This window comes from Xiphias gladius, chromosome 21 (assembly GCF_016859285.1).
Source record: "Xiphias gladius isolate SHS-SW01 ecotype Sanya breed wild chromosome 21, ASM1685928v1, whole genome shotgun sequence".
NCBI lineage: Eukaryota > Metazoa > Chordata > Actinopteri > Istiophoriformes > Xiphiidae > Xiphias > Xiphias gladius.
In genome coordinates this window covers 6,639,952-6,656,394 of record NC_053420.1, presented here as the reverse complement: position 1 = coordinate 6,656,394, position 16,443 = coordinate 6,639,952, and the positions used below count along the sequence as shown (strand labels likewise).

General features: G+C 39.8%; 1 protein-coding gene across 3 annotated transcripts; it reads right to left on the bottom strand.

Annotated features, from left to right (window-relative positions):
* Nucleotides 1-268: 268 nt before the first annotated feature.
* On the bottom strand, nt 269-14,261 carry cept1b (choline/ethanolamine phosphotransferase 1b). Of its 3 annotated transcripts, none has more exons than XM_040159732.1 (10): nt 14,031-14,261; nt 11,498-11,800; nt 9,644-9,818; nt 7,371-7,518; nt 7,136-7,277; nt 5,732-5,816; nt 4,168-4,299; nt 2,432-2,590; nt 1,375-1,500; nt 269-939 (listed from the first exon to the last, which is right to left on the bottom strand). In XM_040159732.1, exons 2-10 carry the CDS (start codon nt 11,686-11,688, stop codon nt 817-819), a joined length of 1,281 nt encoding a protein of 426 aa, XP_040015666.1. In that variant the 5' UTR covers nt 11,689-11,800; nt 14,031-14,261; the 3' UTR covers nt 269-816. The 3 variants fall into 3 exon arrangements, with proteins under 3 accessions (XP_040015666.1, XP_040015665.1, XP_040015667.1); XM_040159731.1 differs by lacking the exon at nt 5,732-5,816 and adding an exon at nt 4,632-4,716; XM_040159733.1 differs by lacking the exons at nt 269-939; nt 5,732-5,816 and adding exons at nt 958-1,231; nt 4,632-4,716 and having other exon boundaries at nt 1,310-1,500.
* Between the last annotated feature and the right edge of the window lie 2,182 nt (nt 14,262-16,443).

Sequence of the window (16,443 nt, the reverse complement as noted above, 5' to 3'; positions counted from 1 at the left end):
TATGATAATAAATATACACAAAATCCCCCCCCAGACTTGAATCACTGCCCTAAATTCCACGTGTCCCTTTTAAACGAGTGGTTACAGTTGACGAACCAAATGAAAAACACTGGCAGTAAATATTTTGAAGGTTTGTTCAATAACAATGTTCTGATATGTCAAAGAAAAATGTAATAAAGTTGTTATTAAGTTTCCTCCAAAACCACGTTTTGCTGACGTAAAACAGTTGGACAGTTTCATGTAATGTGCGGGTGATGTCGTCTTTTTTTTTTTTTTTTTTTTTAAATCATATACATGAAGGAAGGTTTTATAAATGTGTCAAAGCAGGATTTTTAAATTAAAAGAGAAGCATAGACATGGTAATGGTTTGGTATTTACAATAGCAAAAGGTAAAGTTATGCAAATATTACAAAAATTATAATCATGAAAAGCAAAGAGTTTCATTCATTTCCTATACATTTTCTTGCACATGAACAGTTAAAACACACTTGAGTTTCTCCTCTTGAACACACTGAGTAGCACCTGTACTCTCCTGAAATATTTGCTCTGTTTCACTATGAGTTTGTCAGAAGAAGAATTATTGTTACCGGGGCAAAAGATGAAACTGGTACAAATTCAATTCTGCACTGGTGAAAAAGAAAACAATGACAGTAATACTCCAGTATCTTAATATATATTATTTGTCCTCACATTCAATTGGCAGAAGCACATACTTTACACCACGTCATCCCCTGCATCTCTACGTGGAAAACAGAGGGAAGAAAAGATGAGTGCGACTAACAGGTAGGGACAGAGTCATTAATGGCCGGCGTGTCCTCAGTGAGGAGCTGAACTGAGGACTGAACAAGGCTTGATTTTGAAAACAAAAATGTGAAGATGGCAGGCAATCTGGTTGCAAACACTGACACAGTAGCGCACCAAGTCAAACAAGGAAATGATCTGCGGGAGAGAAAAGAAACACCGTCACTCGAAAGGAATAGATTATAATTAAAAAGAAAAAGAAAAAGAAAAAAGAAGACAGGTAGAAGTTATGAGTTGCTAAGTCAAAATGGTCACTGTCTCACAGGTTGGATGTACTGTCTCATTATTTTGATTTAATACCTCATTAGGAATAGCATCTCATAGTTTTGACGTACCGTGAGTATTTATTTATTACATATCAAGTATTACTGTCTTTTCTATTCAGGGCAGAATTGGGCTTCCAATACAACACAGAAAAAGCAACCATCATAAAGAAAATGTAACCATGACGGAATAAATATCAGCATCACTGATTAAACATAACTTTAATCTTAACTACAACTGACTTTTATTGAGTGCACTTCACCGTCAAAGAGAACATTTGTCCAAACCCAGCGTCACGCCTGTACTTACCAACGCAATCCAAAGCACCAGGTACTCGTCAATAAAACTATTGAAATACTGATCCAGGAACAGTAGTCCTGGTCCCAGGAAGGCTAAATCGTGAAGATGCATTTCACTTTTTGTCATATGTGCTACCTGTGGACAGACAGACAAACCACGCACAGTCAGCATCAAACACAACACTACAAGCTCTGCTGACCTTTAGGTGGGAATTAGTAAATAAAGTTGTTCGAAGGGACATTAAGCTCCAGTTTTACACATAAGTTGTGCAAACTGAGATAATTTTCTCTGTCACAGTTTGATTTGGTAGAGTGACTACTGGGGAAACGGTTGCAGAAGATTCAATGAAGTACACTAGATGCCCTGAGAATGTTTTGATTCTTAAAAGGAAAACTATGGGCCCTTTATCTTTTATATTTATGTTTTGTTTTTTTTTTTCATATGATGGTTTTATTAGTATGCTGTGTTGAACGTTTTCCTGTCTGCCCTATGAGCTCGCCGGGGTCAAATGTTATGTTGACTTCCAACAGCAAGCTGAGAGAAAAGATGAAAACGAGGAAGGATTTAAATAAATAAAAAAATGAATAAAAAAAAAAAAATCACACTGTCTCATTTGTGTCTTATGCCAGATGATTCACTTCCTCTTCCAGCTCGGTGCCAACTGTCAACAGTTTCATATTTTTTATTATATGAACATTGGTTATCCGCAGTTCTAACTCCTCCACCAAGAACTCGTGTTTCATAATGTCAGAAATGGTTTATTGGTTTCGCCAAAGTTAAAATTAAAATTTCTATTTGGTGTATTTGTTGTGGCTGACATTTGCTAAAACACAACATGCCCTCCTGTTGGTGGCAAGTTTACATGTTTTGCCAAATTTGAGGAATTCCTTTCAGATCCGGTCCCTTTTCTTTGAAAAATAATTTAGGCTTGCCGGTTTCAGGCAGGTTATCCACGAGTGAGTACGTTAAGTCCCCTTTTTAACACTGATCTACACAACTTTTTGTTTCTGTGACCACTGCTTAATGTTTGACTCTCCCCCTCATCAAAAAAGTATGTTTGACTTACAACTAATTTATTGGTGATTTTGGCAGAGACGAAGCCGAATGCCAGGATATAAAGACACGGATGTTTCTCGAAGAGCTGGACAGCAGACTTCTTGTATATCATCATCGCCAGAATTATAACTGAACCAATATGCAAGACTGGAGAGAGGACGCTGGTTCCCTGAGGACAGACACAACAAAAAGACAACAAAAGACGCAGATGGCTAATGTCAGTAGAAAAATACAGAGGAGCTGCTCTGACTTAATCTGTAGAACAAACTGATACTGATGAAACAACAACCTGCTTATTCTGATTAGAAACTTCCAGCTGCCGGTATTTGTACCCAATGCATTATAAACAATGAACATTTGACACCTCTTATAAATTAATTTCAGCATAATACATTAGACACATGAGTTATTATTAAGCTAAAGAAATAATAACTTTTAGGAAATCATCAATTGGATGAAGACAGCGTGAGCTCAGTAAAGTACATTTCTACATGCACCAGGTGTGTGCACTAACAAACATATCGAAAAATATATTATTTATTTGATATCTTATTAACATATTACTCACAACTTCAAAGTTCATCTGTGACCAGAAAACTGAACAAAATTTACTTTAACACAAAATTTCCAATTATCAAAACAATACAGTGGTGCTTTTTTTTTTTTTTTTTTTCAAACAATCCATTTCTGGTCGAGCGTACAGACACCACCCTGCGATGCATGTTCAATCAGATAAAAACCGACAATTTCACTTCTTTGTTTTTGTTAGTCGGGCTAACTGGCATAATTAAAAGCTCTGACAGAAGGGACCAGTGGGTACATGGAGGTCTCAGCAGTATTGAAAGGGGTCACTGTCAAACTGGCTCACTCTGGATTAAACCCGATACAGTTTATTCATACCAGCCAATCTGTGAGCCATAAGACAGGTTTCTCATTTATAAAATTTAGCAGGGAGGTAGAAAGCTCAGAAAGCCACAACCCTCTTTCAGAAAATTTTGTAATTTGCGACATGATGTTCTCAAGATAAACATATGGAAATATTCTGCGACCGGAAAAAGCGAGTTGCTGAAAATCAATAGAGACACAATTTGGAGGTAAATTTGGATGCGGCAATTGGCAATTCTTCCTCACATTACAAAACCTTTTTTTCTTCTTTTAAAAAACAAAACAAAAAACATGTCGGCTCTGTCTAGCTAACATGCAACAGCAGCTGACAGCAACTGCAACAGTGACAACGCAAACTGAGGCTACACAAAGTTAGCTAGTGAGAAATGAAGTGCTTGTCCCACACCATCAACAGTCAGCGCAAGTTAAAAGCACGTTTACCCTCTCATTCTGGATATTATGTTACCAACGTTAGCATGAATGAAAAGCCTGCTCTTTAGCATCAAATTTTCCAGACGCATGATAAAGGGAATAACCGCATTAGATGGCTGCGGTGTATGCAGGCAAAACTTTGCTCATAACAAACTATGTCAATACTGGAGTTAATCAGTATTGTTTATCAATAATTATGAATTAAATCTCATAAATTAATGAAAAGAGATTCTGCGCACCTGCCTTAGAAAACGTTTGCTCGATTCATTTAACAGTCATAATCGTGCAGTAACAGTCTGTGCTGTCGTAAAACAGGCGTTTCTTCCTGACAAGTTTCTACTAAAAACTATCCACCACTTTATTAAAATTAGGGCTCTGACAAGATCACCACATGCTAGCAGGAAAGAAATCTGCGGTTTCCAGACTTACTGCTATTGTGGATCCGTTTTTGCCCACACCTCCCGTAAAAATAACTCTGAAGTAATTGGTGCAGGAGAAGATGGCTCCTAAAAAAGTGCAGATGGCAGGAACCATTTTCATCTGGATATTTAGGATCGGAATCTGGGAATCGAGACATTACAACACTAAAATTAAGGAAACATAATACAACACAGACATTTAAATCAAGATATGTGTCGACCATACAGTAATTTGAGCTATTTTTGTAATTTGTCAGTAAGGTCACCTTTACATCCACAATGAAAGCATCATGAGTAATGTTAGAGAAGGGTAAAAGCGTTCCGAGACATTCTTTGTGTTTCTGACAACAATTACAGTAAAACATTCAAAAGTATCATAATAATATCAGAATTACCAACTTAAAGATCATTACATAATTATGGCATCATGCTATTTAATCTCAATCTGTAGGAATTAGAACAGATCACAGTTACCAGTGACTGCCAAAAAGCAGATCCTCCCACGGCGGCCAGCAAATACATGATTATTATGAAGATTTGCACCTCAGTCACATCAATGCTGAGTGGGAGGAGAAAGCAGAAAAATTTAAAGTGAGGATTAGTGACGTCTACCAGCACACAGTCATCCTACAGCCCCCCTCTACGACACACCGCTGGACGTGGAGCTGATGGGTCGCTGTTGCGTCCCTCTGCACAACACAGGCTTAATTTGGAGGTTCGAGATTTGACGGGAAAGTGGCTACATCAGAGTAATATTTCGCTGGCGCTTTCAACAAAATGACGATAGTGAGCTTTATAGATGTTGGTAGGTATATTTTTTTTTAACTTCGGACAGTGCCAGGCTAGCTGTTTCCCCCTGTTGACAGTCTTTATGCTAAGCTAGGCTAACCTTGTTCTGAGATTAAAGAGAAAAATGTACTTCCCAAAAATGTTGTACTATTCCTTTAGGCTTTCTGAACAGACATAGCCTGTCTGGGTACGTTGGCTTACTAAAGCCGGGCTCAGGCTAAAGGAATTTTGGGCCGATTTATCCTCGATCCCCCCACCTCCCAAAAATCGGAGGACAATCTGTTATAATATATTCAGTTTACAATGATATAAAAAAAGAGAAAAGCAGCAACTCATGGTGTCTGGATAGGGGGGCAATCTAACCAGATGATAAAGTAAAACATTGGTATATGTCAGATGTTACATTTTACAAATATCCACCGGGTCTCTCATTGTGCCTTGTCTTGGCCTTGTTGTTAGAAATTAAATGCAAAGATGGAATATATGAACGGATATTAGTGGTCTAACTTTAGTGTTTCCTGCTGGCAGAAAGTCGCCTCTGCCGGACCGTAACTCACTGACATGGACATTTGTCATAGTCTGATTTAGTAATGTCAAGTGAAGTCAGGCAGTTTGCCGACAGTTAGTTTCCTTCAGCTGATGTTAGTGAAGAGAGCATAAATTTACTGAAAGCTCCTATAAACAGAACAGACTTAATTTAAATTCTACATGTGCCTCCTCTGAGGTCTGCGGTCACTGTGGGAGCAGACAGCATTCAGCCATGCAGCAGCAGCCGGGAGGTTTACCATCGTGTTCCACAGGCCCGGACCCACAGTGGATGTGAACATCTGTAATCCTGCTAGACAGATCTGCACCTCTGTTATGTCAAATCTACACATAGACACATCCACATTTATTACAGCTCAACCGCACATGTAACCGCTATAACCTAATGAAATCCTCACTTACTAAAACATAACTAGCTGATCCACTTTTTAATAACTTCTACAATGCTATGGACTTTTATTTATCACATTATGTATCACATCTGTTTTACTATATCAGATTAATCTGATCTTTAAAAGGATTGTGAAGCTCTATATTTATGTATCCACCCGACTTGCACTACTGTACTACCATTGTACAGTGTATAGATAGTATACACAAAGAATAGCTATGGGTCTCACGGTCTCTCTCTCTCTCTCTCTCTCCCTAGCATTCAAAAAGTTTCCAGGCACCTAAAAGACATCTGTAACCTGCTCATGTCCACCGTCTGTGTGTGGAGCTGATCAACAGCTATTTATGCACCACAAAGAAACATAAATTCTCAAATAAAAGCAAGGCCAAGTTTCAAGTAAAAAAAAGTGACTGACACAAACAAAGGAAGACAGGCCAAATAAAAAGAAAATATTGTTCGGAGTTTGTTGGTTTTTCAGATGATCACCATGATGCTTACATGTAATTTGTTTGTTTGTTTTTTTTAAACTTTTGACCCATGAAAAAAGGAGTGGATGCAATATTTAATCAACATCACGCCACATTCAGTAGGTCTTCCTAGAGTGCATTTAATTACACTGCTTTAGGAAGGAGGCCAAATTGTTAGTTTTACAAAGGCAGAGTTGGGGGGAAATAGAGCAAATCTTAATAATACAGAATTACAGCGACACGAAAACACAACAAGCAAAACACTGGGAGGAACCGAGATGTCAACACTTGGCAGCTGTGATGCAGCTGAACCTCATCTAGTATTAGAACGGTCCAACATGAATCCAGTAGTCCAGACTGAACCGTATCTGAAGCTGTGAGTGTACATAAAGCTGAAAAGTCTTAGTCTTGTTTGCTTATTCTATGATCAGATATTTCCTGATTTAAATCCATATTCTGTTCGTTTTATTTATTCAAAAAAGTTATTCTACAGGTTTTGTCTTCAGACAAAATTAAATTATTATTTGGTTTTTTTTGGTTGAGTATATATTTTTACTCAGCTAACTGAGGTACGGAAAAGTATTGTTTTTGAATAACAGCTGAAACAGGTAATGGTGGAACTGTTAAAAAGTAACAACACTCAGACCCACTAAGGACGTATTGTAATGCATGAGATGAGTGTACTTATTGATAAATGGCGTGAAAACGCCCTTTTGCTTTTAAACAAACAAAGAAACAAAAATATTGACAAAAAAAAAAAAAAGAAGCATCTTTTGTTGACTCACATGCCAAACCGCAGTGTTCCTGACACGTATGTTTGCCAGTGGGCACAGTAGAACATAAACATCCCAGCGAAGCAGCAGAAGAACATCCAGTCCGGGTTGGTGCCCAGTTGCACTGCTATACTGGTTCCCAACACCACAAACACTAGAGGGACAATTACAACAACACGGGCAGTTTTTTACAGGGCTTCAGAGTTACAGAGACACAGTGGAGTTTAACAGGATAAAAAAAACTAACCGGTGGAGAGGGAGTCGCAGCCGTGGTCAAACAGCTCACCCAGCGGAGAGCTGCTATTGGTGCGTCTGGCCTGCTTCCCATCAATGGCGTCCAACGACTGGTAGATGAACAGACCAACCGCGCACAGCAGGTACGCCCAGAGAGGAGCCTGAAACAACACACACACACACACACACACATTCATATGGAGCAGGGGTCACTCCATCTCCGCCGTTATCAAATATGGCCACAACTGGCTGCTGGGCCAGCTATGGCCGGGAGAAAAAGGCAACGAACACGGTGATACTCATGTATATGTAAAAGCAGGAACAGCCTCTGTGATGTGAAAGGAATCTGTTCTCTTGTATTTCTGCCTGCTCAGTCCAGAGAATCTCAGACTTCAGAAATCCTGCATATTCAAGCACAGCTGGCACAGCTGGATAACTTCATTCACCGACCTTGTTTTACAGACGGTTGAGCTGTTTGAAAAGATTTCATTATGAGCACAGTGGACAACTGTTTTACTTTAGGCAAATCTCCAAACCCCATTTGTTATCTGTTTGTTTAGTGATAAAAGGGATGAATAAGGACATTTTATTGTTTCAATTAATTAAATAAGAGCTGCTAGTTTACTGGAGTTGAAATCATTTACCAATTAATCAACTGACAGAAAATTAATTAGCAAATATTTAATGAAATTCTTCATCGTTAAATTAATTTTTCGAACAAGATTTTTGAAAAATGTTTTTGGAAAAAAATGATTTTTTGTTTTTCCTTTGACTTATATGATAGTAAACTGAATATCCTGGGCTTAAAAATTGCTGATTGGAAAAAAAAAAGCAAATAATGCATTTTTCACTATTTTGTCATGTTTTATAGATAAAACGATTAATCGCAAAAATAAACAACAGATTTATCAGTTATGAAAAGCAATTTTTAGTGGCAGCCTTAAAATTTACTGTATTTTAATAATATTTATAAACTTTATTCAATAGCACAATTCAAGCATGAAATTCAGCACAAAGTGTTTAACATAAAGGGAAAGTCAAAATATTATATTATATTTTAATCGTATCAATATGCAAATAAACTTCACAGTACAGACTAATAACATTAATAATTAATAATCTGCTTAATTACTGAAACTTCCATAAATGTAATTTTAGGGTTTTCAGGGGGTTTACTGAGGGGCCTGAGAACCCCTGCACTTTTCACACATAAGACTTCACAGTCAACAGTTTTCATGGGGACAACTTGTCAGGTTGAAGGTAGCTCCAAAGAAAATACTGCTGACAGCTTGGTATTTGAATTATCCAGAGTGACCAGGATGCTGTGTCTAATGTTTCCAATGCACTGAGCACCACGACTGAAATTCCATTCAACTTCATTATATTGAGTGTGGGGACACCTCAGAAGGTCAACAGATGAAATCACTACTATCTACATGGATATAGATGCCAATGGGGCTACATGAGAAAATATGATTTATTTTTTTAATGGTTTGGCTGAACTGAACATTTAAGTTGGTCCCTTACAAATAAATTATTTAATTTATCATTCTGTGGGTTGAAACGGGCCAGTATTTGAAATGTACTTATATCAAAACCAGGCTTTTATTTCTAATTCCCTCCATTAAGTATATTTGATCATTTTAGTTAGTAAAAATGATCAGATTTTAATAAGAGGCCTCCCTGCTCCTTTTTTTAGATTTTTATTTTCATTGTTTTGCATCACAATAGTGCATACATCACTTCCATATGGGTCATGGGCCTGCGCTAAGGAGAAGAATCATAAATAAAAGTGACAGATGAAACAAAGAGGGGAATAGACAAAACTAAAAAACATATCAATTAATCAATTAATACTGTCAATACACTGTCCAAAGGCATTTGCGCCAACCGATTTGCTCCTGTTTTAATTTTCTTTTGAAACTCAACACTCAAAGACGTCTGCGTTTTACCCTTAGTCTTGATAAATACAGTGTAATGTAAATTTCCGAAGCACTAACTCAGTCAGTACAACAACAGACTCATGTCGTGCTCACCACTCTGCTGAAAACACTCTCTTTCTTTCTCTGTTTTTGTTTATGAATCCTAAAATCCATCTAAAATCCTTCCCTCCCCGGTAATCTTTTAATGTGAAACACCTGCAAGAGGTTGAGCTTTGTTGACAGGAGTTTAATACTGACCAAAAAAATGCCAAAAAAGCAACTGGGGTTGCTGAATGAAAACAGTATATGTGTTAACATGAGCTGTAGCTGTCCAGTATAAGGTTGTTTCAGAATGACGACTCACCTGCTCAGTGGCAGTTGGGCAGTAGTAGACGAGCACAAGGGTGGTGAAGACATTGGTGGCCAGGCCGATGATGGTGATGAGGTTGGGGGCAATCCAGGAAGGGACTCGTCCCACCAACCATTCCCAGTAACGCTGCATCAGAGGCTCCAGCAGGGAGCGTCCTGCACTGCTGTACCTGCAGGGACGGACAACAGCCAGGTGCGGACCTGACGACTTTAACTTGCCACCCAGGAAGGACCACAAATAGTGCTGATGACGCGACATTGTCATCATGAATAGGGCTGGGTGATAATTAGAATGACTGTTTATTGGCCTCCATGAGGACTGAACAGTTATTGGTTTTTATATTGAAATTGCTATTGGACATTTTAAAAACAAGTCTCCTCATAAACAGTGTCTTAAGAAGCTGTACCAGGCGACGGTTTAAGCTGGCAAACACCGATTTTGTCATATTCAACAAAAACAGATGCTATCGATTTTACTTAGTGAGAGACAACTATGTTTAATTATGTTTAATTCTGTAAATAGCCATAAGTGGTCTGGTTAATATGCTGTCAGCAATCTAGTGTCCGTACATTTACAGTTGGCCAAAGAAGAATAACGCTCTGAATAATTTTGATATTGAAAAAATAAGGAGAAGGCTGTGTCTTTTAGGACAAGACCAACAGATTAGCAAGTATTTTTTCTACCTAAATAATGTAGTTGATCGCTTCACATCGGTTTCGGACAGGTACCGGGTAGCTCTGCAGTTGTTCAGTATAAATGACAGAATCTCCTGTTAAACTTTTAATCACGTCATATCATCGGCCGGTCACTTTAAAACCTGTGACCTGAGACCTCCTGTATTCAAAACTGTACATCAGTCTGTCCTGTCAGTCTGTGGAGCTAACGTTAGCTCGAGCAGCTACAGAGCAGAGCCCTCGGTATCATTGGGTGTCATCATTCCACTATGAAAACACTATCAGACCTAATATACCAGCAATTTTTGAACTTTCCCATAACTGGACAACTGGGCGGCTGTTATCAATAAATATAAAACCACTTTTGAATGTCAAGATTATATCTGAATTATAGCCCAAGAGATACTTGATTTTTGATCATATGATTTGGGAGTTTTAAAAACCCAATACCAATATATCTGCTCATCGTTATTATACATACACACACACACACATATATATACACATATAACAGAGACAACACTTATACCAAAATCAATATATCTGCTATAAGCTACTGTAACGATATTATATGTTGTATCATTGTTTATAATAAAACAATATAAGCTTTTATTTGAATGTCACTGAGTAGTATTTGGTATACCACTAATGTAACATTTTATTATTTGTGAGCCAAAGTGGTCAGTTTTTCTATAGAAAACTATACACGTTTACTTGGTGCCTTTTCTCTGACTGGTTTGAACTCTGGGAGGACTGCAGCAACAAACCACTGTATTGTTTTATCAGATTCTGTTCATGTAGACACAAGTTACCTTTGTGATCATATTTGGTACATTCAAATCCTGTTTAAGATTTTGTAGACCACAAATACAGACTTGGAGTTTTTTAATTTACAGATAATAATTACACTTTAAACCACAATCGCAATATGGATCAGAAAAAAAAAGAACAAAAATTTTACATTTTCCTCATAGCGTTCTGCCCTAACAGCAACTTAGTTTGAAGTGTCTCTTCTGACAAAGCTTGATCATGTAACAATACCCCCTTTGTACAGAAGAGCCATGTACTCAACAAACACTGAACCCAGTCATATCAGACTGGTCAGTGTCTGGACATTGGAGTATAGTTAGTTCAAAACGTATCACTGCTAAACCATGGGACTGCATAGAATTACCTGTGCTCCTCCAGTCTCTTGAGCTGGTGTCTGGACAGGGGGGGTGAGGGCAGCTCAATCAGCCTGCGCAGCACTCCGGGGGCAAGCCAGCAGGCCGCCTCCATGCCCATGCCCTGCCCAGGGTCCTTGTCCCGGCCAAGGCCTCGGCGAGAACGCAGGCCCCCCCCTTGCTGCTGCCCCGTCGTGCTCATGGAGCCCTGCTGCCAGCTGGTCTGGTCCCCGATGGCTCTGGCTCTGCCTCTGCCACTGTCCTGATGGAAAGGCTAAAGATCCACACTGGGGCTGGATGGGGCTGGATGATACCTAGGAAAAAGAAATCAATATCACAATACTATCCTGTGAATCACAACATATGAACACAGCTTCACATACCCATGAAGCATTTTACTAGGCTGCAACTAATGACAATTTTCATCATCGATTAATCGGATGAGTATTTTCTCAATTTATCAACCAATCTTATCTTCTTGTCTAGAAAATGTCATAAAACTGTGAAAATGTCTTCAAATGTCTCGTTTTGACCAGCCAACAGACCAAAACCCAAAGATATATTTAGTTTACACTGACGTAAAACAGAAAAGCAGCAAATCTTCACATTGGAGAGGGCACAGAATGGATGGGTTTTTTGCTTAAAAACTGACTGACACAACAAAATCAATGAGCAAAACAGTTACCAATTAATTTTGTGCCAATAACGCAATCCTATGAGACTTCCTCTACTGCTAGTTGTTTCTCAGTTAATTCTTCAGATAGTCTTGGTTCATGGGACGTAATAATAAAGAGACGATATCTTTTAGATCCAGATTATTGTCAGTGATTTATAAATTATTGAAAAATGCAAAATAACCCATTAAGATCATAAGGGAAGTTTCATAACATTAGCAACTGAGTTTGTTGTTGCTGGTATAGCAGGGGTTTCTTTTTTCTGCTCTAGGAGGTTTCCCAGGCAGTTTTAAGGTTAGGTGTCTGCAATTAAGCTATTTTTGCAGGTGAACCACACCTGCACCACATACAAGTGGCTCTGTTGGTTGAAAACTTCAGTATTTTGTTAATGGTGAGGTTGAAGGGAGTCTGTCTAAATCCTTTCTAGACCTTAGGCTTACAGTAAATTGTAAGCTGTATACTGTAAACAGAATTAACATATATATTCGATCATAAAACAATGGACATCCACTGATAATACTTGCACCTCAGATAACAGATATGTGTGGGATGTGGATGAGTCAAAGACACTGCAAAGGATGAATATGTAGATGAACTTATGTTCCATGTCATATCCAGAGTTTATAACCAAGTTAAGACTCCTAACAGGGCCTCCAGTGCACAGGGTCTCTGCAGGGTTTAGCAAATTAAATGTAAGACTTTTTAAACCATTTGTAACACAAGAGAAAGCAATTTAATATTTGGTTCACAGTCATACTGTCCAAAATATGAAAGTACAATTAAAAAAAAAACAGGAGATATGATATGGCCTAGAATTATTTATTATAATTTCACACTTTTAAGCATTTACCAGTAGTGTATAGTTAATAATAACTAATAATTCTTAATAATCTCATTAATTAAATTAAAATTAAAGTTTTTTGCTAAAATCGGCAGTCGCCCATTGCAAGACGATGAACCTCTGAGCTACTGCAGCTACCAGTGTTTTTCTACAGCTCTTATGGCGCTGACACAAAACTCCACAAAAAAAGGACTGAAACAGTCCAACCTTTAGATGTATAACGTCTCCCAACAGCCAGCAATCACATAAAAACCTTTAAAAACCGCGGATGGCAGGCAAAGGAAAATATTCAATACTGTAGTAAATTTAATTCGTTACTTTTTTAACAACTTCTATAACCAATTCCAATGCTTTCTAAGGCTTCCCGAGACCCGCAGATGTGCAGGTGCACGAAGACGTGTCCCTGAGAGGCTGGGGCTACAGACGAAGAGATCGGTCCCCTGGCGTCAGGGCACCACCACGGCCGGGATCTGCCTCGGACTGCCACACGTGTTATTGTCACATGTGTTGTTGTTAGCGTCGTTGGTTCCATGAGTACATGAGCGAGCGTGTTGCCACCAGATGTCTGCTCAAACCACCAGACGCGGTACGCATCAGTATCTGCGGGCATGCCCGTTTAACAGGGCTAATTAGCGAGCGAACTCTTAGCCCCGTTCGAATCAAAGACAGTGTGAAACACCCACCGGATGGACTGTGTCTGTGCTCCTGAACTATTTCTTGTGACTGTCAGCGACACATGAACTACTGACAAGCCGCTGCCGACCTGCCTCGGCGGTTCGCTAAGGCTGCCTAGCATACTTGCTATTAGCTAATTTCACATTCTAGTGCTGGTGTTGAGGATAAGCATTAGCTGGGCTAGTTATAACTTGTTCTCTTGGCTTGTTCTCACTTCTATATACGTATGCTGTGGAACGTATCACCTCCGCTACTGATTTACATCGGGCTATACCACTGACACCTCCCTGCGCACTAGCCCAAGCTAGCCTGACTAGCTAACCCAAAGAACTGACGGCTGTAACACCGACTGACCTGGACGATTAAGGGACGTGAGCCGCGGACAGTCCGAGGGGCGGTGACGGCGCTTCAAGCCGACAGACAGCACCTCTCTGTGGGTGTAGTTTTTGATTTTCCCGTTATGAATTAGAACGCCGAAGGCACCGCTGCAGCTGTAGCTGGATCACCACGACCGGTGTCACTGTGGTTGACACAGCAAGCTAGTTAACGTTAGCAGTCACGGAAATCTCGCGAGGCTGTATCATGTTTCCATTCACTTTATGTCCCGAGTTGAGTCTCCCAGGCAGGCAGCTCTTGCAGACATCCTCCACCACAAGTGGAAGTCTTTTATTGTCACATGAGAAGAAAAGCATGACATTTTAAAACAACTCATATAGAAAAACAGGCTTTTAAAAACCAGTATTAATCCTGAGATATTAATAGAGACTTACCACAGATATGTTCAGGTAATGTAATGAAGAGCAATTTCAATATTTAAAATGTACAAAATGTGAGTTGTGCAAATGATCTTGGAGTACAAAACCTCAGCAGAGTGTGCAAGTCCAGCAGCTTTGATCGTTAATCACTTGCTGCTCATTCCCCTGATGGCTTGTGGGGAAAAAAAAAAAAAAAATGTCACTGAAACAGGGGGTACTGGTGGAGATACTACTGTAGTGTGTACTCGAGGGCAGTAGTGAGAAGAGGGCATGAGCTGGGTGGTTAGTGTCTCTGATGATGGACTTAGTCGCCTTCAAGCAGAGGGTAGAGTAAATGTCCTGAAGGGAGGGGAGGTCTGCATCAATGATCTCAGTTGGACACCCAGGACCCTGAAGCTGCTCACTGTCTTCGATGGGTGAAGCGGAAATGTGCAGTGGGAGTTGAGGGCCTCTGATCTTTCGGAGGTCGACAATAATTTCCTTTGTCTTATCAATATTGAGAGACGTATTTTTGGCCTGGCACCATGTGGTCTGGTGGGACACCTCTCTACTGCATGCCGACTTAAAACTTCAAACACCACTCACTATTTCAGATATTGAATTATAGGGTGAAAGAACAGATATGAGAGTGGCACCGATATTTGGCAAGAAAACAAAAAAGTGTACTTCCCAAAACTACTCCTTTATGAAAACTGAATGTTTCAAACATGTTTGTTCATGTCTGGATCAACCTCCTAGGGGGCCAAAATTTGTTGCTGGGCCCATTTGACCTCCACAGTTTCATTATTTCCCCACACACCGAGAAACCAGTCTGGGTGTCAGTCAGTGTGGCGCTGGCATACCGGACCGCAGATGTTAAAGTACCAGACAGGAAAGGACATCTCCACCTCCACATCCTAACAGCACGAGGCCAGACACAGTAACTGACATTAGGGAAGGCGGTGTGCTTGGATTGCAGATAAAGTCATCTTAATAATTCTCAGGGTTAAAGCGATGAACCGTGAAACTGAAACTGAGAGAGGCTGAAACAAACCACACAGGAAAAGCTGTGAGACGGTCCACGTAAATGCAAAAAACCAACAGGAACTCTCATCGTCGTTATACCCGGGCAGAATCAGTTTATTATTCACCTTTCAACAGGTTACGCATAGACACAACTGGTCATCCAAGACAGACCACACCAGGATCATGACTGAGAATTAATCCATCAGCCCCAAGGAGTGGGTCAGGAATCGGAGCGACTGTAAGATAGTAAGATGGTAGAGGCACAGTGGATTACTGAACAGTCCTACCGGGCCCAGAGGCCCAAAAGGGTCAGGGTGCCCCCGAGCTTCATCTTCAAAATGGTACCGAAAGAGACACAAGATGACCAAAAAGAGATGCAACAACGACTCCAAACAAAAGCGAAACCACAGGAAACAGAAGCAAAACTGCTACAAAGAGACGCCAAATGACGACAAAGAGAAGTTAATTATTATTAAACCAACAAGCTCCAGAAAGAGAAGGTCAGACGAGCGAATTGAAATGATCAGCTTCAAAAAGAAAGAGCCACCCATCAGCAGCAACTTGAGACAGACGGGTAATCTCTTGGTGAAGGATGAGTGAGGACCGGGAGCTGGTCAGCAAGCTGAGGGCTGAGCAGGAGGACCTCCGTCAAACGACAGAGCAGCAGACTTGAGGAGCAGGCCTCGAACCACCTCGAACTCGCCATTAAGCTCAAGGCTGATGGAGAGGAAAGGTGCTGCCAAATTTAAGCAGAGGAGCTGATGCACAAACACAAACCGCATCCGTGCAGCCACAAAGTTTAATATACATTTTCACGAGAGTGAAATTACAGGCATTGTTATACAACCACACATCTCTTTATACATGCACAAAGAGAGTTAATCAGACAACATGAAATTCATTAATGTCATTCCACACACTGAGGGTCTTTCAGTCTGCAAGTCCAGACTTCACTACTGTATGTTTTAAATTCTAGGAGAGGAGTAAGCACAGTTCAGTTTTACCAA

Coding starts and splice junctions, on each gene's coding strand:
- cept1b (XM_040159732.1), bottom strand. CDS start 11,688: ATGAGCACGACGGGGCAGCAGCAAGGGGGGGGCCTGCGTTCTCGCCGA. Junction 7,519..9,643: donor GCCCAACTGCCACTGAGCAG/GTGAGTCGTCAT, acceptor GTGTTGTTTCAG/GCTCCTCTCTGGGCGTACCT. Junction 1,501..2,431: donor AAATCACCAATAAATTAGTT/GTAAGTCAAACA, acceptor GTCTGTCCACAG/GTAGCACATATGACAAAAAG.